This window comes from Lissotriton vulgaris, chromosome 12, assembly GCF_964263255.1.
Source record: "Lissotriton vulgaris chromosome 12, aLisVul1.2, whole genome shotgun sequence".
Taxonomy (NCBI): Eukaryota; Metazoa; Chordata; class Amphibia; order Caudata; family Salamandridae; genus Lissotriton; species Lissotriton vulgaris.
The window spans coordinates 626,543,002-626,570,535 of NC_141700.1; the positions used below are offsets into that span (position 1 = coordinate 626,543,002).

Sequence of the window (27,534 nt, forward strand, 5' to 3'; positions counted from 1 at the left end):
AAAGATTCATGAGGACTATCAACAAAGTGCTGAGAATATCCGCAGTAGAAGGAACCAACCCTGAAGACACCCTCCGTTTCCTACGAGAATACAGAAGCACCCCTCACAGCACAACCCAGAGATCTCCTTGGTCTCTCATGTTCTCAGGACCTAGACATGATCTGCTCCCTATGGCAGAAAGCTGGATGCCCGAACCATACCTCCCAGAGAGCGCCCACGCTCGGCGGAAGAGGACCAATGACAAGGCGAGCAGGAGAAGAGGAGCCCAAAACAGAACGAACACCGACCCCAGGAGACTCTGTGCTCATTCGAGCCCGAAGGCCAGGGTGGAAATTCCGAACGCCATATGAGGTCGAACCATGGACCGTCAGAGCAACCAGAGGCACTGCGGTGACAGCCCAACGCGACGGAGAAGAAGTGACAAGGAACGTCTCGCGGTTTAAACGAATACCCTCAGCACATGCCAGCACGGAACAACAGACCGAGACACCAGAGAGGCGTAATATCATCAGTGAGCCACAGGGGCCAACGCAGTGCAGCCCGGTGTCAACCTGTCCAACTCTAACCCCTGAATCAACAACGCCTCCTCCGAGAATTTATCCAGAGGGTACTCCGGTAAGAGGACGACGACAATACAATCTCAGGCCTAACCCTAGGCCCAACCAAAGACTAGCAGATTTTGCATGTTAAGCTAATTTGTTCAAAAGACTAACTTGGGAAGGAATGTAGCGTTCTAGTGGTTTCCAGAAGCTCCGGCTTTGGCCGGAACTACGTGCACAAATGTATCACCTTCTGGCCAGGCGTGGCCAGAAGGGTATAAATAAATGGTTGGAGGTCGCTCGGGACTTCCGGTCCGAACAGCAAGCCATAGTGTGTGTGTCATTCACTTTACTAGTTATATGCCAACATTTTTACTCACCCCTCTACAGAGGGCATGTATAGTTGCGATGTGAGTCTGGAAACAGCACATAATGGACGGAGCATGAAAACAGGCACTCCCAAGGAGAGCTCAAAGAATAAGAAAGAAAATCAGTTTCTTGATGCGAGCTGTAGAAGGTACGAAGCATCCTGTCAAAAGGACATATTTCAGGAGAGGAATGAACACAAGAGATGGGAGGCAAGCCATCAAATAAGAAGCAAGCAAATGAAATGGACAGGAAAGCCAACCAGTAACAAGAAAAGGGCCGCCATGAAGACAGCGCTAAGGAATGGGATTGTGCACAATAGGCCTTTCAAACAAACAGCTAAATCTGCGATGGCAAGATTTAAAAACAATACTCGAAACGAGACTCGTTAGGTGCCATTAAAAAGAGGATATAGTTCACAAATGAGTGTTCACAATGTGCAAAAGAAGGACAGCAGGTACATGACTGGAGGACTGGAGCATTTATTTTTATATAAACAATATTAAAATAAGTCTGTTGCAAATGACCACAACACTTCATTTTTGATTCATGCTCATTAAAGCCTTGATAAACTGGCGAGGAAACAAATAAAACTATTCTCACTCAATGCAATAACATTTTGCCAACACAAGCTCAGACTTGTGTAGTATGTCCCACCTGGACCTGCTTCCGGACGGTCGCTCCACCACGCTCCTCCTGTGCTTCAGCTGCTAAACTCCCTGGTATCGTTTTCAGCACGCTGATCACTGAACTGCTGCTACCTTAATATTCTAGCGCCTCACTCGCATAGCGCTTCTATTAATTTCCTGCCTCTCTCAGCGCGACCTCGCTCAGGCTATTGGGTTCACTATTGGCTTGTCTGCGCATGTGTTATCCAGACTACTGCTCAATTTATTATCAGTAATTGTGTTTATTTCATCAGCGCTTGTGCTCAGATTGCGCTTATTGTTAACTCGCTGCATTTTTATTGTTTGTGATACCCCTGCCTGCCTTTCCTCGGCCCCTCCATTTTGTTGTTGTTGTTCTCCCCTGACCCGCCCCTCAGCCACACTACCGCCTCCCTGCTGCCCCTCCCACCCACGGTCATCGAGCCTTCCTCTCTCCCAGCCTAACTGTGACCACCTGGACCTGCTTCCGGACGCTCGCTCCACCACGCTCCTCCTGTGCTTCAGCTGCTAAACTCCCTGGTATCGTTTTCAGCGCGCTGATCACTGAACTGCTGCTACCTTAATATTCTAGCGCCTCACTCGCATAGCGCTTCTATTAATTTCCTGCCTCTCTCAGCGCGACCTCGCTCAGGCTATTGGGTTCACTATTGGCTTGTCTGCGCATGTGTTATCCAGACTACTGCTCAATTTATTATCAGTAATTGTGTTTATTTCATCAGCGCTTGTGCTCAGATTGCGCTTATTGTTAACTCGCTGCATTTTTATTGTTTGTGATACCCCTGCCTGCCTTCCCTCGGACCCTCCATTTTGTTGTTGTTGTTCTCCCCTGACCCGCCCCTCAGCCACACTACCGCCTCCCTGCTGCCCCTCCCACCCACGGTCATCGAGCCTTCCTCTCTCCCAGCCTAACTGTGACCACCTGGACCTGCTTCTGGACGGTCGCTCCACCACGCTCCTCCTGTGCTTCAGCTGCTAAACTCCCTGGTATCGTTTTCAGCGCGCTAATCACTGAACTGCTGCTACCTTAATATTCTAGTGCCTCACTCGTATAGCGCTTCTATTAATTTCCTGCCTCTCTCAGCGCGACCTCGCTCAGGCTATTGGGTTCACTATTGGCTTGTCTGCGCATGTGTTATCCAGACTACTGCTCAATTTATTATCAGTAATTGTGTTTATTTCATCAGCGCTTGTGCTCAGATTGCGCTTATTGTTAACTTGCTGCATTTTTATTGTTTGTGATACCCCTGCCTGCCTTCCCTCGGACCCTCCATTTTGTTGTTGTTGTTCTCCCCTGACCCGCCCCTCAGCCACACTACCGCCTCCCTGCTGCCCCTCCCACGCTCCGCCCCCTCCACTGTCCATTAATGTCAGATGGTCCCACGCGCAGCGTCCACGCGCTACGGCCACGCCGAAGGTGCGCCAAAGGTAAGCCCGTCTACGCCCGTCCGCGCCTGGACCGCGCCCAGCGCCACACCCCCTGGTCCTCGTAATGCCCTCCCCACCCGCATTACTTACACTGCCACCACCCTCCTAGCCCTTAACCCCGGCCGTTCCCCCAACTGCGTCCAAGCCGCTCCTGGACACACCCATGGACCCTTCTCTTGCAACTCCTGCAAGTTCGACGGCTCAAAGAACAACTCCTCATCTACGATCACACAACAGATATCCAACCCCAACCACCTAAATTGCATCCTGCTCAACACCCGATCGGTCCACAGGCACGCCATTGACCTCTGGAACCTACTAGACACCATCTCTCCGGACGTCGCCTTCCTAACAGAAACATGGATGAATGCCTCTTCAGCCCCAGACATCACCATTGCCATCCCGGAAGGCTATAAGATCATTCGCAAGGACCGTACCGGCCACACAGGAGGAGGTATCGCTATCGTCCACAAGAAATCCATCCGCATCTCTACCAGCTCGAACGTCAATCTCGCCAACTCTGAACACCTTCACTTCCAGATCCACATCGACCCCAAAACCACACTCAGAGGCACCCTCCTTTACAGACCACCAGGACCCCGCGCACAGTTCAGTGAAGACATCACGGACTTCATCACTCCACACGCGCTCCCCTCTGAGGATTACATCCTTTTGGGAGACCTCAACTTTCACCTTGAAAAGAACAACGACCGCAACACCACCACCCTTTTGGACAACCTCGCCAACCTCGGACTTAAACAACTTGTCACCACCTCCACCCACATCGCAGGTCACACACTCGACCCTATCTTCACCTCCAGCAAACATGTCTCCTTCTGCCACACCACAGATCTCCTCTGGACTGACCACAGCTGCGTTCACTTCACCTACAACAAGCCCACTTCCAACAACCACCCCCAACCCACTCTGCAAAGAAACTGGAACAAAATCACCATCGACCAGATCTCCTCATCGCTTCTTCAAAACCCCCCAGACCACTCCTCTAACCCAGACCAAGCAGCCACTAACCTCACCCAATGGTTATCCAACACCGCCGACATCTTAGCACCACTGAAAAAACGACAAATCAAACTAGGCAGAAAGAAGGCCTCCTGGTTCAACAATGATCTTATGAAATCCAAGAAACTCTGCCGCTCCCTTGAGAAGGCCTGGAAAAAAGACCCAACCACCAGCACCAAGGACGCCTTCAAAAACGCCACCCGCATACACCACCAACTGATCCGGACTGCCAAGAGAGCCGCTTTCAAGGACCATCTAGATAACAACGCCCACAACAGCAAGGAATTATTCAACATCGTCAAGGAATTTACCAACCCCTCGGCCAACTCCAACGACATCACCCCCTCTCAAGCCCTCTGCGACTCCCTAGCCTCATTCTTCCACAACAAAATTGCAGACATCCACAACAGCTTCGACAACCGACCAGAAAACCAACCCACCCAACCCCCTGCAGGACCCCCACCCCCCCTGAACATCCTCAATGACTGGAAGCCAATCTCCACTGAGGACACCATCCCTCTGATGAACTCTATCCACTCAGGATCCCCCACAGACCCATGCCCTCACCACATCTTTAACAAAGCAGACTCCATCATAGCACCGCACCTCCGAGACGTCATCAACTGCTCCCTCAACTCCGCAACCTTCCCGGAAAGCTGGAAACATGCCGAACTTAGCGCTCTCCTGAAGAAACCCACAGCTGACCCCACCGAACTCAAAAACTACCGCCCTATCTCACTCCTTCCATTCCCGGCAAAAGTCATCGAGAAAGCGGTCAACAACCAGCTCGCCGCCTTCCTCGAAACCAACAAATCCCTCGACTCCTCACAATCCGGCTTCCGAGCCAAGCATAGCACGGAAGCCGCCCTCATCGCAGCAACAGACGACATTCGAACTCTACTGGATAGTGGAGACAAAGTCGCCCTCATCCTCCTCGACCTCTCCGCAGCCTTCGACACAGTCTGTCACAGCACCCTTTTACAACGCCTCAGAAACATCGGAATCCATGGAAAAGCACTGGAATGGATCACCTCGTTCCTCACCGGAAGAACCCAGAGAGTCCGCCTCCCACCATTCAAGTCAGAGGCCACTGAAGTCATCTGCGGCGTTCCCCAAGGGTCCTCACTCAGCCCCACCCTGTTCAACGTATACATGAGCCCCCTCGCGGCCATCGCACGCCAACACAACCTCAACATCATCTCCTACGCCGATGACACTCAACTGATCCTATCACTCACCAAAGACCCGAACACGGCCAAAACCAACCTGCATGAAGGAATGAAAGAAGTAGCCGAATGGATGAAGCACAGCCGTCTAAAACTGAACTCAGACAAAACAGAAGTCCTCATCCTAGGCACCTCCCCCTCCGCATGGGATGACTCTTGGTGGCCAGAGGCCCTTGGAAAAGCACCTATCCTGACTGGCCACGCACGCAACCTGGGCGTCATCCTGGACTCCTCACTCTCGATGAACAGACAAGTCAACGCCGTTTCTTCATCTTGCTTCAACATTCTTCGCATGCTCAAGAAAACATTTCGCTGGATCCCCACCGAAACTAGAAAAACAGTCACTCACGCTCTGGTCACGAGCCGACTGGACTACGGAAACACCCTCTACGCCGGTACCACCGCAAAAATCCAGAAAAAACTCCAACGCATCCAGAACGCTTCAGCCAGGCTCATATTAGACATACCGCGTAAAGAACACATCTCTGGCCACCTGAAAAACCTCCACTGGCTCCCCGTCAATAAGAGGATTACTTTCCGGCTCCTAACCCACGCACACAAAGCACTCTACGAAATCGGACCCGAATGCCTCAACACACGACTGTCCTTCTACACCCCCTCCCGCCAGCTAGGATCCTCCAACCAAGCCCTTGCCACTGTACCTCGCATCAACAAAACCACCATGGGAGGTAGATCCTTCTCCTACCTGGCAGCTAAAACCTGGAACTCACTTCCCACTCATCTTCGCCTTACTCAGAACCACCTAGCATTCAGAAAGCAACTTAAAACGTGGATATTTGACATATAATTCCCCTCCCTTTTTCGAAGCGCCTTGAGACCCTCTGGGTATGTAGCGCGCTATACAAATTTCTGACTTGACTTGACATGGCTTGTAGGGTCAATCCAATATTTTCGCCCCTTAGCTTTCGATTGATAATGATAATACAGAAGGTTTCTGAACATTAGTGTGTTAAATAACTTTACACTTTCTCCTGATGCATAAAATGGGTATCTGCAGGGACCAAAAATGTTGGACAACTTCCCTGGAAAAGCTGTAATCTGCTATCCCCATTTAAGTGTCAGTTATGAGGCACACTTCTCTACTGCGCCTACTATCAAACTCTTTTCTTACCTGTATAAGTCTTTTTGGATATGTTCGCTTCTCGTTTTCAGTGACGCTCACAGGAGGGATGAGCCAGTCTCGCTTCTTTCGGCTTAATCCGGGTTGTGCCACTGGGAACGTGATCACTGGTAATACCCGCTTGTCTTTATCAGAATGCGCCTGAAAGAAAAAGCACTGCTTATGTGTACCGCAAATGCACCATACAGACGATCTAGTCCAATCACCAGCAGTAGATCAGGAGACCATTTCCAAATAAGCAAGAGACTTCAGCCGCCCCAGAGGAAACATTTTAAGCCCTCTGGCAGAAAAGGACATCTTTCGTGTTCCATACAGGATTAAAGGTTTACTACCAAATTTACCTTGGATGAAAAGGGATCTTCAGACAACTTACAATCCCAACAATTCAACAGAGCATTGTTGATTGTTCAATGCCATACAACATGCCAAAAAGTAAGATTTTCATGGGCTCAATTCATCAAAATAGATTGAAAAAAATTAAACACGCGGTCTTCTCAGTGATGGTCATTTATGCAGTGGTTGTTTAACGTTTTTACTAATTGAATGTTGTATAGCCCTTGAGTAAGTATGGTCACTTAGTGCTTCAAGGATGAGGTTACAAAAGACGGAAGTGTAATCAGCAGAGCCAAAAAGCAAATAAGATCATAATATAAGCAGGCCAAAAGTTTGCTGGAAGATATGGGACTTCAGTAATTTAATTTAAGGAAGCCATCTTCTGAGCAGTGGGTTGCAGGAAGCAGGTTCCAGAGGAAGAAGGCCTTGGGTACAGAATACTCTGCAGCCAAAATATTTGCACTTTGCCGGGTGAACAGCTAAATTGATTTAGGAAGCAAACTTACTTTCAGTGTCTGTTGTTCAGTAAAGGAATTCTCCAACGTAATAACTACTTAGCAAACAAGAAAGTTACAGCAGCGACTCTGTAGACCAGAAGAGCTTCGGTTACAAGCTACTCTACAGGCAAGCAGGTTTCTCTAAAGTAGGGATGCTGGTAGGGGTGTGAGGGGTTGGAAGGGACGGGGTCACAGAACTGCTCAGTAGATCAGAATAGCAGAACATCGGGATGGTCAAATCCAAGTTTGCTCTTCTTAAGAAAATCAGCCAAATGAAGCACCCGAAGTTCCCTTGATGGAGGTAAGGTTTTATTTTTCACTTAAACAGCCTGCACACGAAATGCATTCGATTTCTAACAATTAAGGGTAGTCTTTAAATCTGTTGTTCATGTACCCAAAATTACTCAATGCTGTAGCTACAAGAAAATGTTGGTGGTGGGTTAATAGCAGCCAACTTGTATATGGAAAGTATCCCAATTGTCTAGAGCACTAAGCACATGAGCACCCAATCACTTATTAAATAAATCCAGCATTTGTAAAGCGCAGAGCTACCCAGAGGCATCCCGGCGCTGGGGGCCGTCGGGAAGATTAAGTAAGCTATTGCCCAGAGTCACATCGTGCTGGGCTGACCTGCCGCCGTTGCTGGAGATCGAACCGTGAGCCCCAGCAGCCGGTGACAGTCGCCCTGGCCGCAGCACCACACCTATTCAAGTACTGATTACCCGCCTTAACTCATTCAAAAACCTGCTCCCAACTCGGTTTCATCCTTTCTCCTGCCCAACATTATTACTTGAGAAGATGGTGTGGACTTCTGGCCTAGCTGCAGATTCTGGATACCTGTGTTCCAATCTTTGTTCCCCACACTGTGATATTAGTCAAGCCTTCTTCATCACGCCGGTCTCAGTCAACCGCTCCATCAAAGAAACAGGTGCCCGGGGAAATGAGCTACATGCCAAGATTGGGTGTTGTATCAATGGCAGACAGCACCATTGGCGCCTTCCACAATTTTGATAGCGGGTTCAGCAGTTTCCATAATTCTAGTACAAGGGGGACTTGTCATTCTACTGAATACTCATCAATCAAGGCAATTCCTTCACATTACACTACAACATCAATGCAGGGCATTTTCTGGCTTGACACTTTGATTCTGGTGATACATTACTGCTATACAGTCTTTGCATGTGTAAATAAAAATATTGCTTCGATGACATTAAAGACCAATGTCAAACTCTACAGGCACTCAAATCACTCAACAATTCACCAGAACCTTCTGCTCCAACTATTTTGCGACTCTTTAAGGGCTAAGACTGTGACACACAATTATGCCTCGACAATGCTAACCACATCCTACACACTTTGATTAAGAAGCGTTGGGGCGAATTCTTTGGGTTAAACCATCAATGGGCCCGTGAGGTTCATGCAAAAAAGTTCCTCAGTTGGTGGAAGAAAAGCTGCTACATGGCCTGGCAGGTCATCTCCTACTATCCGCCTACTAAAGGATATTTATTTAGTTTATGTATCTGAAATTGTGCTACCAAGAGGAAACATATGGTGTGCAATACATTCAGACAGTTGTAGCTTTTTGGTCAACAGCAGGTTACTTTTGCATTGCAGTTTAGCTTATAACCTTGCACAGATGGGTTTAAAAAACCAGAATCAAGTGTCCGTACTTTAAAAAAATCAAGTAAATCCATGACTCCAGGGGTCCCAAATGTCATTAGACCCTCAGCGTGTACTTCTAGCTCCAGCGTATTGCAGGGTGCTTCACAAAAAACACTTATTGTAGCAGAATATCTCAATAATCAGGTGCTTTACAAAGAACACATGAGTGTGGAGGTAAAAAAGGATGATTATCTCATAGTAAATTTTACCCCTCCAGAATCCAATGCTTTCCCTACTGTTGCACTATTTGTAGTGGTGATAGGAAATGTCACCCTTTCGAAGTTCTTCTCTTTCCCTGTTGGTGTTTAGACTGGAGTGGGAATAATAAATGTTAAGCCTCCGAAGTCCAACGTTTTCCCTACAGTGGCTTAGACTGCAGTGGGAACAGTACATGTAACTCTTCTGAAGTCCAACCTAGTCCCTACTGTTGCACTGACATGAACAATAATAGTAAATCTAGCCCCTCTGAAGATCAACACTTTCCCTACTGTTGCATAACTAGACTGGGAATAATATATTTCATATTCCTAAACTCCAATAGGTTACATATTATTGGTGAAATATATTTGATAGCATGAATTTGTGTCACATTTTATATAATTTTTACATTTATATGAATGTTTATAGTATTTTTAGTAAATGTGTTTTAGCAGTTTTTAATGTAATATTTTATTTAATGCCTGAATTAATCAACATATTTTTGTTATTGAATTGTTTATATTTTTATGGTTTTACTCTGTATGTAATATATACATATACATACATACACACACATATCTATCTATATATATAAATGGCGACCTCTTGCACGAAATAAAATCAAGCACCAAACTGTGGTTTGTATCCGTCTGTTTTCTTGCGAAATAAAGCGCAATTGAAGCGGAGTAACTGGATATATACATATGTATATGTTTTCACGGTAATAAATGTAAAAAATTAAAAAAAATACATAATGTACAATAAACATAAATATATGTGTTTGTGTGTTTATGTAATATACATTTATATATAGTACTAAATATTAGTGCAATTTATTTAATTTATGTTATGAAATCAATATATGTCACACTCCTATACTTTTCCTGCTCTTTCACGGGTGATATACTCTTTTTATGCTTCTAAAAATATCTTCAGAATCCTCTGTCTGTTTTTCAGAATGTATAAGTATTGGTAGTTTCACATGTATACACAATGAAGGCATTATTCAATATTGTAACATGAATTTAATGCATATATAAAATAAATGTACAATTTTCTTTGTTTCTGTGGACTTAGTTATGAGAAAAATTGAAGCTTAATAAGCTCAAATGTATATCAGAAATATATGATCAGGCCAGAAATGTTTAGTAACATAGTTTTTTAATATTTCATTGTATTTATTTTTGGTACTTTTTTAGAGAAAGTGGAGACAGGTTCACCTGATGAAGGCTTTAACGACGAAACGCGCGTCGTGTTTTCTTTTTCATCGACCGCCAGCCTTTGAATTGTTTAATAACTCCTCCTCTAGGTTTTTAATGGAGACATAATTTTGTATAACATTGTTTTGCGTGTGTTTGTGAAAAACAATTTGTGCGTCTTGATATTTATGTACAAAAAGAATTATAAAATACATAAAAAATAAATATATATTTGATACGTGTGATGAAACTATAAGAAGACTATGCAGTACAAAAATGTGATTGATTAGAATAAAGAAATATAATCTTGCATCAAAAGAACTTGTGTTTCTGTAACTTCATTAGCAAACCATTCTAATGTGCACTGTTTTCACATAGATCAAGGCCTGATTTATTTCATTGCAAATGCATAATATATCTTGTGGTTAGCTTGTTGTCTTACCCCAACTAATCTCCAATAGGTTACATAATATTGGTTAAATATATTTTACAGCATTAATTGTTTGTTTTTCTTACATTTTATATAATTTTTACATTTATATGAATGTTTATAGTATTTTTAGTAAATGTGTTATAGCAGTTTTTAATTTAATATTTTATTTAATGCCTGAATTAAGCAATATATATATTTTGTTATTGAATTGTTTATATTTTTATGGTTTTACTCTGTATGTAATATACATATATATATATATATATATATATATATATATATATATATATATATATATATATATATATATACATACATACACACACATATCTATTTATATATATATATATATATATATATATATATATATATATATATATATATATATATATATATATATATATATATATATATATATATATATATATATATATGTTTTCATGGTAATAAATGTAAAATATTTTAAAAATTATATAATGTACAATAAATATAAATATATGTGTTTGTGTGTTTATGTAATATACATTTATACATAGTACTAAATATTAGTGCAATGTATTTAATTTACGTTATGAAATCAATATATTAAAATATTTCACATTTACTACTATATTAAAATCTATTTTAAAATATTTTTGGATGATATTAGTGTCAACGATATTTTCTTCTGATATTTTTGTACTTACTATTATAACTCTAGGAGCATGATATTGTTGTAAATAATATTTTTGCCACAATATTTTTGTCAATGATAATATTTACCACGATCGTTTGTCAGTGATCCATCAAAATAAGAGCCAACAAGGTGATTATTCAAAATCTTATTCTGAAGCTTTAGTAATATTAATTAAATAGAAAAAATATCAAGTAAAGGAGAAAACAAAATTGGATACCTGGGCTTATGCAAACAGAAAATAATTATCATTTATAGGTATACAACATGAAAGTACATGAATAGAACCACAAAATGGACGTTTCTAAAAAGTATACACAGGTTCTAGCATCCAACACTTAAGTTACCAAAAGCAATCCAAAGTATTATAATCGATTAACAAGGTCACTGACAGTGTTGATCCACCCTTAGAAGATCCATACTATATTACTATATATCTATACTAATATAATAAAGAGAAAGCCCAAACCTTTGAGGCGGGTAAACTCAGGAACCACAGCACCAATCACAACACCCAATACAGCGTTGGAAAGGGCAGTTGCAGCAGAAGGACATAGGCTATGCAGACGCCCACCATATACATTTAAAAGGTAAGAGAACGGTGCCAGCAAAGTAGTCCCTTGTGGGCGTGTCTGCGTTGTGCTGTGGGTGTGTGCTGGGGGCGTGACAAACGCTGGGTGCGTGTGGTACATTCCGCCCTTCATGCCATGTCTCATATCGTGTGCTAATCTTACCCTGCTCCCTTTAAATACCCCTGCGCCCCATAATCATAGCCCACCCTTACTCCTTAAAATGCCCCAACACCCTAAAATACTAACCCATCTTAACCTTATAAATATACCCTGTACCCCAAATCCCAAACCTATCCCTAAACCCTAAAAATACCCCTGTACCTCAAAACCCAAACCTACACCTGAACCCTAAAAATACCCCTGTACCCCAAAACCCAAACCTAGCCCTGAACCCTAAAATACCACTGTACCCCAAAACCACCCCTGAACCTTAAAATACCCCTGTACCCCAAAACCAAAACCTAGCCCTGAACCCTTAAAATACCCCTGTACCCCAAAACCAAACCAACCCCTGAACCCTAAAAATACCCCTGTACCCCAAAACCCAAACCTACACCTGAACCCTAATAATACCCCTATACCCCTAAACCCAAACCTAGCCCTGAACCCTAAAAATACCTGTGCACCCCAAAACCCAAACCTAGCCCTGAACCCTAAAAATACCACTGTACCCCAAAACCACCCCATAACCCTAAAATACCCCTGTACCCCAAAACCCAAACCTAGCCCTGAACCCTTAAAATACCCCCGCACCCCATAACCCAAAACTATATCTGAACCCTTAAAATACCCGAACACCCCAAGACATATACCTCAGTACCCCAAAACATATACCCCTATACCCATACTTACCTTATCCAAACATTTAAAAAAATATGCCTTTACCATTCATGCATTTAAGTATGTGGAGTGATGGTATGCGGAAAGAAAGTTGGGGAATAATGGGTGTTTACCCTCCCCCGGTAAGTACATTGGTGGCACGGCGGCCCACATCTCCAGCAACATAATCATATTTTTTCACCACCCATTTGAAAAAATGCACAGGTCTCTCTCATTGATGGCCAGCACAGACATACACTTTAGACACACCTCCCGCCACAAGTTCTAGAATTGCAAACTTTAGAGCTGGGGAGCTACGTTCGAATCTCGGCATCAGCTCAACATCCTGTGATTCCAGGTAAATCGCTTTGTCTCCCCGTGCCTACCACAAATGAATGTGTTCTTCTGTAATGTAAATTGTGCTCATGCCATGTTATCGAGTTTGCGCTATATAATATTGCAAGGAAAAATAAAGTTGGGAAACTCAAGTTCACACACTACTGAAGGCGCACTCATAAGTGCATCAGCAGTGCACTGTGAATCGGAGCGTTTCACAGGCCTGCCACAGATAAGAAATGCTATCAAAACGAAATCCTACAAAACAATATACTACTGGCCGGCAGCAATTCATACCAGGACAACGTCGGGACGGGCTGCTAGTACTATTATAAAGAGAGAGCCGAAACTTTTGAGGCGGGTAAGCTCAAGAAGTACAACACCAATCACAACACCCAATACAGCATTGGAAAGGGCAGTTGCAGCAGATGGACATAGGCTATACATCTGCCCACCATATACATTACAAAGGTAAAAGAACCTTAGGGGTATAGTAGTCCCTTGTGGGCGTCGGCGTAGTCAGAGGGGCCGGGCCAAAAAATAAAAATAAAAAATGGGCGCGGCATTCACGGGGCGCGCCAATCACGCAGCATTACTGCTAACCTTCACAGTACTCGCTTTTGGGCCTAACCGTTCTGACAGGGGCGTCGCCAAACACCAATGTGCGCCGCATTCACGGAGCTTCGCATTCAGACCAATGTGTGCCGCATTCACGGAGCTTCGCATTCAGGTGGCATTTCACACACTTGTGCGCCGCATTCACGGAGCTTCGCATTCAGGCAGCATTTCACACACTTAATGATTTCAATTTAGTCCGGTGCTCAGGTGGGCCTCAAGGCAGTCAGCCTACCAGCGGGGATCACACACGCGCATCCCTCGCAAGCACGCTGTCGCGCACTGCACTGTCAGCGTACACGGATTAACGTTGGACAGAACGCTCTTGGGGATTCTATAACCAACCCACTCCACAGTACCCACAAGCTGCAAACGTTACCGCTGAGGACGCACATCACGAAGGATCATCAAAAACGTTACAGCTGAGGAGGCACATATCAGGAACGCTCTTCCTAACACTGCATGCACAAGCGGACAAACAAATTGCACAGAAATTACCAACTTCACAAGACAGGTAAAAGACGACGTGCAAGATCAATGTTAAACAACGCATAAAAATCCCTTATGAATGCATAGCTATTGTGCCACTTCAGCCATTTAAACGTCAGCATTACCCACTTTCAAACGCTGCCTGCTACAAGCTTTCATAGACAGAGTTGGTCACCCGTTCATTGTAAATGACGTATGGGACAGGGAGCGCATTGTAAGTGATGTGCCTTATCGATGCATAACTATTGTGCCACTTCAGCCATTTCAACGTCAGCATTACCCACTTTCAAACGCTGCCTGCTACACACATTATCCCAACAATAAACATTGGAGAACACTCAAGCTCAGCCGCACTATCATTATTATTTTTACTGTAAAGTGTACTGCAAGGGCAAACAAAAATGGTCAAGAGGAAGACACAACTTTCAAGGACAACCTATAAAACACGGGCATAGAGGAATAAGCGCATACGAGAAACACAGGACTCGAATGACCAAATGTTAACAAACGTGTGCTCCATCAACATCTGCTCTTTCCTATAAACTAAGTATGCGCCGTTCAGAATGTCTTGCTCACAGGAGTGGACAGCCTGCAATATCCAGTACTACAGACAGTAACAACATTGAAACACACATAACTCACACTTTAATTCATGCTCGACAGCACAACACACACAACATACCTCAAACAACAACTTTATTACACACAACACTGCAATCGGAAACACAAGTACCACAACTACATTTACTACAACAGCCGCACACTGTACACACTGTCAGATCTGCATTCCACTACAACACACTTACGGACTACATCAACAATCCACATGTCAAAATTGGCAACATGGACAATATCTGTTACAAGTGCTACACACTTAAATGGAAGGCTGAACCTCAATGCCTTTGCTGCTCCTCAGGAAAGGTAATTATCAACAACATTGTAGATCCTCCTGTACTCATTAGACAACTACTTGATGGCACTCACCCACTTTCAAATCATTTCTTAAACACACGCTGTTACAATACTCTATTCCAAATGACATCCTTTGGGGCAAATGAAGTAAGGGAAGGGAATTTCATGCCTACATTTAAAATACATGGGCAGCTATACCACTTAATTGGCAGTCTGGTTCCACAGTTTCTACAAATATATTTCCTATCTCAACAGCAACAACTAGACGCACGGTCACACATGCTGCCACATTTAAACAAACAGATTATTGAACAACTACAAGACACATTGCACAGTCATAACACCTACATTCAGTCACTGAAGTACAACTATGAGATGAATTTATATCAAGAAGATTTGCAAATTATTATCCACGCTGATTAACGTCCTCCAAATCAACAACCGGGGAGATATAATGCACCAACAACGGATGAGGTTGCTGTTCTTTTAGTAAACGAAAACAAGGGGCCACGCGACATTGTCTTACATACACGGGACGGACTATTACGGAAAGTCTCAGAATTGCCTAGATCATATGATCCTTCACAATACCCCATTCTATTCCCTAGAGGGGAAGATGGTTATTGTCTCAATATACCCCAAGCGCACTCTGTTACTAACAAAACGGTAACATGCATGCAGTACTATGCCTATACTCTTATGGTTAGATCCACAACTTTCAATACCTTGCATTGGTTCCGCAATCTCTTTAATCAATACATTGTGGATATGATGGCAAAGATGATCACGGAAAGACTGGACTATATCCGGCGTAATCAAACACAACTACGCGCAGACAACTACATCAATTTAAAAGATGCCCTTAATCAAGATTAGGACGTTAAAGCTTTCGATATTGGACAACACGTTATTTTACCAGCTACCTTCACTGGCTCACCAAGGTACATGCACGAAAAGACACAGGATGCTATGACATACTTCAAGCAGTATGGGAGACCCGATTTGTTCATCACTTTCACATGCAATCCAGAGTGGCCTGAAATTAAAGCTCAATTATTTCCAAAACAAAGGTCATGCGATAGACATGACATCGTCGCACGTGTATTCAATTTAAAGGTCAAAGCACTCATGAAACTAATAACACAAAAAGCTATATTTGGGGCTGCTAAAGCTTACATTTTTATTATTGAATGGCAAAAGAGAGGACTGCATCACGTACACATCCTATTGTGGCTTGACCCGAATATACAGCCAGACGAGGTTGATCACATTATATCCGCTGAGCTGCCTGATCCTATCAACGATCAACAACTATTTATGATCGTCAAAAAAAACATGTTACATGGGCAATGTGGTGAAAACAACATTCTTTCACCATGTATGAAAAACGGCATTTGTACGAAGAAATACCCACGCCCTCTCACTAATGAAACGGAAACTGGTGTTAATGGTTATCCCATTTACCGTAGGCGGAGCCCTGAACATGGTGTTAGAGGACAGGAGGTCACTGTCAATAATCAGTGGATGGTTCCATATTCCCCTGTACTGTGTCGCAGTTTTACTGCTCATACTAATATTGAATACTGCCAATCAGTTAAAGCAATCAAATTTATTTGCAAATATATTAACAAATGCTCAGATCAGGCAACTGCTACTATCGAAAACAAACACAATGAGATAGAAACATCTCAATGGCCGTTATATTAGCACTTCCAAGGCAGTGTGGCACATTCTAGAGTTTCACATTCATGAAAGGCATCCCACTGTCACACATCTAGCTGTACATCTACCAAATGGCCAAAGAGTATATTTCCATGAAAAAAACCTAAAACACGTAGCACAAAACCCAACTCCCACAACCCTTACTGCGTTCTTCAAATTGTGCGTAACCGACAGTTTTGCTAAAACATTGCTATACCAAGAAGTTCCGCAATACGATACGTGGGCTAATTCAACATTTACACATAGGAAACATGGCCAAGAGGTATTAGGACACCCTGGGGTAAGGAAAGACTCAGCTCTTGGTAGAATGTACAGTATTCACCCAAACCAATCGGAGTGCTTCCACTTACGCATTCTTTTACAACATGTTCGTGGACCTACAGGGTTTCACAGTCTTTTGACCGTTAATGACCAAAAATTGCCTACCTATCAGGCAGCATGTAAAAAACTCGGCCTAATTGAAGACGACGAACATTGGAAACATACATTAGGTTATGCTGCACTTTCAGATTCTCCCTCAAAGCTACGCCAGTTGTTTGTAACCCATCTGATCCTATGGCTTTATGGGACGAATACAAACATCATTTATGTGAAGATATATTACACACTATGCATCAACAAACACATGATAACTCAATGCCAATCACTAATGACATCTTTAACCAAGGACTCATACAAATAGAAGACTCACTGTATGTACTAAGCGAGAAATCATTAACAGATTTCAAACTGCCAGCAACAGTCAGGACAATCCATACACTGTACAACCATACAGAAAATGGAGATTGTATACACAACCTACATGAATACCTTTCACAACATTTGCCAAACTTAGGGCCTCATTAGGATGGCGGGCGGGCACGGGACCACCCGCCTTAAGGGCGGGGGTCCCGGGGGTGCCATTCTGTATGCTCAGCATTGTGGCGGGCGGTGCTCTCTGCACCGCCCGCCACAATGCTGACAATACATCACCGCATTTTCATTTGCAAAGCGGCAGGCACCGCGCGGTGCCTGCCGCTTTGGAAATGAAAATGAAGGGGGGTACCACAGGTACCCCCCCGTGTGCACCCCCCCACTCACCTTCACTCTGGGGGCCCGCAGGGGGCCCCCAGAGTGAAGACCGCCTGCCTTTCCGTGGCGGCATTGCCGCCACGGAAAGGCATTGCACTCTTGCCATTGTAATATGGCTGGCGGTGTCTAATAGACACTGCCACCATATTAAACATTTTCCGCCCAGGCCGCAAGGCGACCGGGGCGGAAAAGTGGCGGGCGGTGTTTTCTTCCGCCGTGGTCCCCCCCGCCATACTAATATGGCGGGGGGAATACAGGGAAGGATGGCGGGCGGATTGCCCCCGCCAGCCTGGCGGGGGCAATCCGCCCGCCATCCTAATGGACCCCTTAGTTCCTGATCAGACTGTCGCCTACAACAGCATTATTCATAGTTTTGAGACAAAACAAGGCAAATTATTCTTCTTAGACGCACCTGGAGGAACTGGCAAAACTTACTTAATCAACCTCATACTAGCAAAAATACGCTCTTTAGGACTATTGGCTCTTGCTGTTGCCTCTTCTGGAATAGCTGCAACTTTGCTAACTGGAGGCAAAACAGCACATTCTACTTTTAAACTACCTTTAAGTGTTTCCCTTGAAAAAGATTCTACATGCTCTAAACGCAAAAACTGACCTTTAGGCACGCTGCTTCAAAAGGTGTCTCTTATCATGTGGGACGAATGTACTATGACACACCGCGCACATATAGACGCCGTCAACAGAACTCTAAAAGACATTAGAAGTTCCACTCAAATAATGGGTGGGGTCACTTTTGTGTTTGCTGGTGACTTCCGACAAACTCTTCCTGTTGTTCCAAGAGGAACGTGTGCTGATATACTGAAAGCATGCTTAAAAGCATCACACCTCTGGGACTCTGTCCAAACTCTCACCTTACGCACTAACATGAGGACACATTTGGGAGGTGGAGATACTCACTTTGCAGACCTTCTACTACAAGTAGGTAATGGAGAAATATCTAACAGTAATGGGAATATTAATATACAAAACTTAGGTACGCCTGTCTGTAACTTACATGAACTCATACACCATGTATACCCAGACATTCAGCATATTCTTACAAAAGACTACCAATGGATTTGCGAAAGAGCTATAGTTACGCCCAGAAACTCCAGTGTCAACCATATCAATGAACACATACTACTACAAATCCCATGTGACGCAAAGGTCTATATATCCATTGATACAGTATTAGATACTCAAGACGCCGTGCATTATCCACAAAAATTCCTAAACTCACTTAACCCTTCCAGACTTCCACCTCATATACTCCAAATTAAAGTTGGGATTCCTATCATGTTATTACGGAACCTACATCCGCCCAATCTATGCAATGGTACACGCCTACAAGTTACAGGTCTTTTGTCATATGTCTTAAAGCAACTATTCTCTCTGGCCCTGCTGCAGGACAGTTGGCTCACATTCCCCGCATACCCATGATTCCTACTTATCTACCATTTCAATTTAAACGCTTGCAGTTCCCTATTAACATTGCCTTTGCTTCTACCATTAACAAATCTCAAGGTCAAACATACAAAATAATAGGCGTAGACTTACGAGAAGACTGCTTCACTCATGGACAGTTATATGTTTCACTCTCTAGGTCCGGCAATGTGCAAAAACAATTTATTCTCCGTCCAGTTTCAAATGAAACTAAAAATTTTGTATACCGTGAAATCTTACAATAAATTGGGCTTTACTATTACAAACATTGCACACATTATATTTCATCCCCAGACAACGTCGGGACGGGCTGCTAGTATGAAATAAATAGGGAGCTGGGGGGGCCGAGCTTGGCTGGGTGCAAGATGGCCACTGCCTGAGTGAGCTCCGAAAGCCATCTACACTATCCTTCAGGAATCCTGGTACATCTGTGGACTAATTGCATGATAACCGCCGCCAATTAAATTGTTTGGAGGGTGCTTCCTGTTGGTACGTCTGTTGCTGTCGGCCTGGGTGCTGCCGGGCGGTATTGGGGACGTCTGTGTGGGGCCTAGCTGGTGACTGCAGTGCGGCCTGTGCCTGCAGCGATATTGCGGTGCTCCCTGCGACGTTTGAATGCCCAGATGCCCGAGCCCCATGATTGCCGGAGCACAACGAGTACACCTGGACTTGTCGGTGGAAGCTGGCGAGGGTTACACCGGGCAGCTTGGTGTGTCACCACGGACTGCAAAGATGGGCCCAGAGTGAGGCGCGGCCTGGGGGCTACCAAATGTGAGACTGGACACCTTCGGCTAGAACTCTGTGGGGAGCTGCGCATGAGAATCCTGCAGGCTCGCCCACACTTTGAGCTGAGACTGAGAAGGAGCACATGGGAGATCGAGGCCCCCTGATCTGACGCAGGCCGTTGTTTGAGATCCCGCCCGGCGGCCGGAGATCGGTGGGGGCTGTTTCCATCTACCGGTTGGAAGTGCAGCGGCTAAGGCAGAGCGTATGGTTGAGCAGGGTGACTTGTTGAGCACTCTGTGCTGGGATATTCACACAGGGTGCCCCTGCCTCCATGCAGGCCCATAATCCCTGTGGCGCTGGCCTGGCGGTTAGGAGCGCGACCCTCCCATGGTCTGTTGCTGCTCTGCTTCACGCTGCCTCTGGATCCATGGTGGGTCACCACTTTTATCTGTGGCATGTTTTATTGAGAGTGGAGTGCTGCCCTGTGCCTCTTAGCTGGAGGGGAGTTTATCATCCCGTTGCGGGGGAGCCTGAGGTCATTGCTAAGTGGGCCAGGCCTTAAGAGACCATGGGCAAGGTGGACAAGTCCCAGTGGAACCTGTAAGGGACATTCATCAAATACTGACTGCCATGCAGAAAAGCTTGTCCACCATCGACGGGAAAATCGACTCCCTGGCCTATCGGATGGACTGCATGTCTGAGCGCATTGTCAAACATGCTGAGCGCCTAGTCATGGAGGAGAGATGGGAGTCCAAGGTAGAAGACACCCAAATGGAGACAGACAATGTACAGAAGCAGATGGGGAAACTACTTACGGCCCTGCAAGACAAGGTGGAGGATTAGGAGGCCCTGAATCTACAGCTATGAGCAATATGGAGATGCTTGTTGAGCAGCTACTGGTGACTCTACTGGGTCAGGACACATTATCTGCTATGTTCATCGTGGAGTGCACTCATCGCTCCCTGGCCCCCCCTGGCGCTCCACCTCGCCCTGTTATTGCTAAACTTTAAACTACAGGGTCAGGGACGCTGCACTGAAGCGTGCGAGGGAGCTACGCGATCTTCAGTTTGAGGGATCATTGCTCTTGCTTTTTCCAGATTTAACCATGAAGGCGCAGGAGGTGAGACGGCAGTTTGCACCTCTGAAGCGCCGGCTGTGGATGCACTGCCTGGAGCATGCTATGCTGTACCCAGCCAGACTTAGGGTCATAATGAATGGTAAATCAAGAATATATACAGACCCTAAGTCTCTACAGAAGGCCCTCAAAGAATACACCAAGGCTGATGAGCAGAAACAAACATCGGAAGAGCTGCCTGGGGCGTCTGGCGGCGACTAGGAGGAGCAAGAGTGTTATGTTTGTGAACTGGCCCTCTCTCATATGATTTTACAGTTATTTTATGCATGTCTTGCTGACTGTGGCGCTCAAGAGATGGCTAGAGCCGCCTGATGACCAGGGTCCGCTGGGACGCCGCGGTAATGACTGTTTGAAGTTGCTGCCAGCAGCGTTGCGACATAAACTGTGACACTGCCTGCACCATCAATCACCGTTGGCTTACTTTGGCCCTGTTGAGGGGCCTATATGATGGTATACGATGGACTAGCTCAACTCTCTCAGGGTCCAGCTAACTCATCTTGTTTGGATGAACACATTGTGAACAGATGGCTATGTTTTCTTTCTTTGCTCGTGGAAGTTTGAGTGCATTGCCGGTAACATCCACCCCTGTGTGTTACCCACTGTATGGCGATATGCCGGAATTGTCATTTTGATGCTGTAGCTTTTGTTAGAGTCCAACTGGTTATGGGGGGGTGGGAGAAGTATCGTCTATGCCAAGTTGGAGTTCACATGGCGTGAGAGAGGGGGATATTTTTCATTTTAGTTCTTGCAGTGTGTGCACAGTACATACATGATACTCCGGAATGACATGGCTTCCCAGGGGAAATTGGAGGCTGGTGCAGGCTGTGCAGATCTGGCAGGGAAACCTTGCTATGACACAAGGTTGCGGTAATAGAGTCCGCCTGTTAACCTGGAATGTTAGAGGCCTGAGTGATTTTAGAAAGCTGCGTAAAGTAATTGCCTACCTCACACAGCACGAGATTGATATCACTTTACTCCAGGAGACACATCTGCCCACAGACAGCAATATGCTCATGCGCAGGCGATTACATGGACTCTTCCATATAGCGGGGTTCACTATACATGCTAGGGGGGTACTCACCTGGGTCAACCCAAGATCAGGGATAACGCTAGAGGCACTGCAACAGACCCGGGTGGTATGTATGTGCTTTCGAGGTGCTATGGGTGGGGAGTTGAGTTGCATATAATCAACGTTTTTATGGACCTAATTATGACAATCCAGTTTTACCACGATTTACTCAAACGCATGTGTGTGAAGACTGCTCTGCCAAAGCTGCGGGGTGGGGCGATCTAAATTGTGTCTTGGAGCCGGTGCTGGACCGATCATGAGGTCCTGTGCAACCCCCCTCGGCTGCGACAAGAGCTATGTGTGACGCTGCTATTCAGTTGGATCTCCTGGATGTCTGGCGGGAGCACTTTCCTGGAGTGGGGGGTTTCACCCACTACTCAGCCCCGCTTGACCTGCACACTAGAATTGATTAGTGGTTTATTTCTAGGTCCCTGTTCCCACAGGTCGCGCTTGCACGATACTCCCCCGTTCTCTTTCTGATCACTCCCCAATACTGTTGAACATTGATAGTCCAAAGAAGAAACCTGCTCCCTTCACATGGAGATGCCCTCCATACTCCCTGCTAGATAGTGTCTTCAAGTCTGAGCTGGCTGAGGCCATAGAGAGCTTTTTTGACAAGAATATTGGCTCTGTTTGGCAGTTTTCCAGTGTGTGGGAGACTTTTAAAGTTTTTATTAGGGGGTGGCCATGTCTAAACATTCTGGGGTCCTTCGATAAATCAGGAGGCGATTGGTAGGTCTTGAGTAGGGATTGGCTGATCTGGAGCAGGCTGTCCTGGCTGGTGGAAATGCCTGTGCCTCAGAAGACTTGAAATGTACTCTGGAGTTGTACCATGAGGCCGCAGATAGCGAAGTGAAGCACATGGGGAAGTATGCAGTCGCTAGGACATATGGGGAGGGGGAGAGAACGGGCGCAGTGCTGGCTGCTCTGCTGCGTGATAAGAGGGAGACAGGAATGTGACTGAGTTGCGGGCTGCGGGTGGTGAGGTGTTGAGTGAACTTACTGAGATAGCAGATAGATTCATCCAATATTACTCAGATTTGTATCGCTCTAGAGCGGAGGATGAGGTGACAGCAATTCAAGAGTATTTATAACATATCCAGATTCCGTGGCTGGCTTACGAGCACAGGGAGCACCTAATGAAGCTGTTAGAGCCTAGCGAGGTACTTGTTGTGCTTAACGCAATGCGAGTTGGGAGCGCTCCTGGGAAAGCCAGCCTTACTATTGCACTTTATAAAGAGTTTAAGGAGCCACTCATCCTGCACTTGATCACTCTTTTTGAGGGGATGGCGGAGGATGGGATGATGCCCCCCTCAATGAGAGAAGCGCTAAAAATAACAATATTAAAACCAGGTAAGCCCCCGAATGAATGTTCGTCCTTTAGGCCTCTGTTGCTCCTGAATGCAGGTACTAAGCTCTTTGCGAAAATATTGGCTAACCGGCTTGCCCCGCTGGTGCCGCTTCTGGTGGGGCCAGAGCAGTCGGGGTTTGTGCCGGAGCGCAATTTGTCATATAACATTAGATCTGTGTTCAGAAAGATACAGCACGTCAAGCTGAGATAAAAGCCGCTGCGGTCTTTCTCGACGTAGAAAAGGCCTTTGACACTGTTGAGTGGATCTTTATGTATGCTGTGCTGAGACGCATGGGGGTGGGATAAGTTTTCCTCAAATTAGTGGCAGTTCTTTATAACTCCTCTGTTACTAGGGTATTTTATTTATTTATAAAGTTTTATATAGTGCAAACCTGACTCACAAGGGTATTGGAGCACTTTACAATATACAATTATTTAACCTTAGATGGTTGAGGTAGTATACATACATTCGATAATCGCAATTCAGTACAAAGGAGGAAGATAATAGTACATGGATAGCATAGATGACTAGTAGTCAACAAAAAATTATCCACAAGGGAATCAGTAGGCTTCAAAATACACAGTTATCAAACATTAAGTGGGGTAAGAGTTGGCCCCACAGTCACGGTCCCTATCAGGATTTTGAGGGGTACCCGGCAAAGTTGCCCGTTGTCCCCGCTGCTACACACCTTAGTGGCTAAGCCCCTTGCGTGCGCCCTAAGAGAATACCACGGGCCCAGGGGAATTTGTTTCCCTAAATCTAACCCCATCGTTTCAGCATACGCGGACGACACACTTCTTTATGTCAGAGATCCAGGGTCCAATTTGTCCCTGGTCCAGGATGAGGTGTGTGGTGTGGGGAGCTTTCTGGCCTCAAGATCAATTGGGCTAAGTCAACCATTGAATTAGACTACCCTCTCCAGTGGTCTTCTGACCCGGTGCGCTATTTGAGCATACAGGTCCACATGGACTCGGAATTGGTCCTCAGTGAAAACTATGGCAAAGCGATTGCTAGGCTAGAGGAGGGTGTAGATAGATGGATTTGCCTGCCTTTATCCTTATTGGGAAGCATATCCCTTATGAAACAATTGGTACTTCCCAGATTTTTATTCTTGTTCTTAAACAGCCCGATGGTGCTCCCTAGGCACATGTTCAAGATTATTTGTTCTCTTTTAGTGCAACTGGCCTGGGCCGTCAAACATCCTCACGCCAAATGGGATATTCTCACATTGCCCTACTCCATGGGGGGTCTTGGGGCCCCAGATCTAAAGTTATATTATAGAGCGGCGCAAAGCTCACATGCATATCACTGGATTCATGATGAGCTGAGTCTCCCGTACTTGCAGGTCGAAAAGGTGGCGGCGGCGCCTTCTCCTCTCCCACTATTGCTGTTTCATGCTCCCTCTAGGCGGTCTGGTATTCTGGACTCTGTAAACTCTACAACACATGCCTGGCAGAACCTATTGAAGAGGCAGGCGGGCACAGTCCTGTATTCCCCTCTGACTCCGATAGAGTTGTGTCACTGGTTGCCGGTCTGTAGGGAAAGGGAGGTGGTACATGCTCTTGAGACAATTGATATAACCAAGATTGGCGACTTGCTTACGTACGGCAGAGCCCATGGGTGGGCCGAGATTGAGGGTGAGAGGCAAGACTATACGCCACTTGATCGATTTCACTTTCACAGGGTGAGACATGAACTTTGCGACGTACTGGGTGAGGATATGTTGGCGCCACCTGAGCTGGTGTCTTTTTCCTTTCTCCTGCGCTCCCCCTCCCCCAGAAAGATTGTTTCCATTATTTATGACATGACACAAGACTATAGAAAAAACCACTTCACCAAGGCTAGATGGGAATGGCAGAATGATTTGGGTGTGGCTTTTGACAACGCTACTTGGCAGTACTGTTGTAAAGTTACACAACATGTCTCCCTGAACGGGATGCATCATCTTATCCACTTTAAATTTCTCAACATAGTTTATTATACACCGGAGAAGTTGCATTGCTATGGCCTGCAGGACACTGCGGACTGTGAGCGATGCAGAGTTGGTTCGGATGGGTTCTTGCATGTTGCCTGGACATGTCCAGCAATTGAGAAGTACTGGGAGCAGATATTTCAAACAATGAGTAAAATCACGGGCCACTCGTTACCATTGGACCCGCGGCTGGCCTTACTGGGGTACACCAGGCACTTGCAGAAAGAGATGCGCCGATTGATAGACCTGGCTTTGTTGCTTGCAAAGCGTAACATAGTGATGTGCTGGGCTGGGCTCGTGCACCGGTGCTGTCAGTAGCAGATTGGTCCAACGATATGGTGTATTGTAATACACAATCTGAACTGTATAATGATGTTTTACCTCCCTAGAGCCGTCCTAAGTGCTTCTGGGGGCTCTACCAGCAGTATCTGACTGGGAAGGAAACTGGAGAGTCTGAAAGTAATGGACCTTGTTAATCTGGCTGACGGTTTGCACGGCATTCTGGGTTGTCTCCTGTCTGGTGGATTGCTGTGTGTTTTAGAAATATTAATGTCCGATGTTATGTTGGTTGAGGATCATGTATATATAGCTGCTGGTCAACTCAGCTATTATGCCCCTGGAAGTGTTGCTATATTCTCATGTCACAAGAGGGGTAGATGCTCTGTAACAGCTCATGACATTGTACACAGTGCGATGCCAATGTGTCACTTGTTTTCTTTCTTTTTTTCAATAAAATTCTTTAAAAAAAAAAATGAAATTAACAGGGAGCTAAACCGTTGATGAAAAAGTTATTTCTGTATTGACAGAAAGTTACTTGATTATGTAGAAACAAGTGGTGGATTGACGTCACAGTTTCGTTCTCTAATATTATCAATATGAGAGACCATAATCAGGATAAGGCTTAGAAACAACACATGACATGAGTTCATGGTGGTTCAGCCATGGATATTTAGCATGGCATCAAGGAGAGTATTGGAACAGTGCTCGTTGCATCACCTGGGCACAATCGCGGAGCGACACAGCATGTGGAAGAGTCTACGGACCCCGATGTTGCTCAACAACGACATCGTAACAAAAGTTGGATGGTCTTTTGTCGATGAGCTATGAGAATTTGGGAACAAATTCTAAAGGACACCAAAAGATTCTAACACACGCAAGGACCACGCTGGAACTTACAGGTAGATTCATCATTGAAAATCGGCTCGCAAAGCGCCAGATTCTGAGAATCTGGCCCTTTGCGAGCGCAATTTTTGCATTTGGGATTCATCATCCCAAATGCAAAAATCGGTAATTGCGAATTTGCTAAATTGCGAGGAATTACATTTAAGGAATCTCTATTTGAGATTCCTTAAATGCAATTCATTAACCATTTTTAAATTGCGAATTCGCAATTTCGGGCCGCTATTTACCGCGAGGTCAAACCTCGTGGTAAATAGCGAAAACTTAGAAAAATGATTTTAAATGCATTTTTCTAAGTTGCATGTTGCACACACACATGTCCTTTGGACATGTGTGTGCGCAACACCAATGTAGATTACATTTCAGGGGTGCTACAGGGTGTCCTTTGGAGACCCCTAGCACCCTTGAAATCGCATCCTTATTTGCGATTAGCAAATTGCTAATCGCAAATAAGGAATAACTCCCCATTCATTCCTATGGGTCTTTAGGCCCATAGGAATGAATGGGGAGTTATTCCTTATTTGCGATTAGCAATTTGCTAATCGCAAATAAGGAATGTGTAGGAATCGCAATTTATTTAGCAATTCCTACATGAATCCCGTTTTGCAAGTCCTTAATAGCGATTCCTTAATAATCGCTATTAAGGACTCGCAAAACGGGACTTTGATGAATCTAGGGGTATGTGCCTATTCAGTGAACGACCGAACTCGAAGGTGGAGAGAGAATCGAAAATGGAGTCAGTGCC

The 27,534-nt window shown here is 45.1% G+C and overlaps 1 protein-coding gene across 1 annotated transcript in view; it reads right to left on the reverse strand.

Moving 5' to 3' along the window:
• The window catches only part of LOC147677879 (blastomere cadherin-like), a 702,536-nt gene that overhangs the window by 506,378 nt on the left and 168,624 nt on the right, over positions 1 to 27,534 (reverse strand). Inside the window, exon 4 of the mRNA XM_086945594.1 lies at positions 6,377 to 6,526. Coding sequence (XP_086801720.1) covers positions 6,377 to 6,526 — 150 coding nt within the window. The remainder of the gene's footprint in view (positions 1 to 6,376; positions 6,527 to 27,534) is intronic.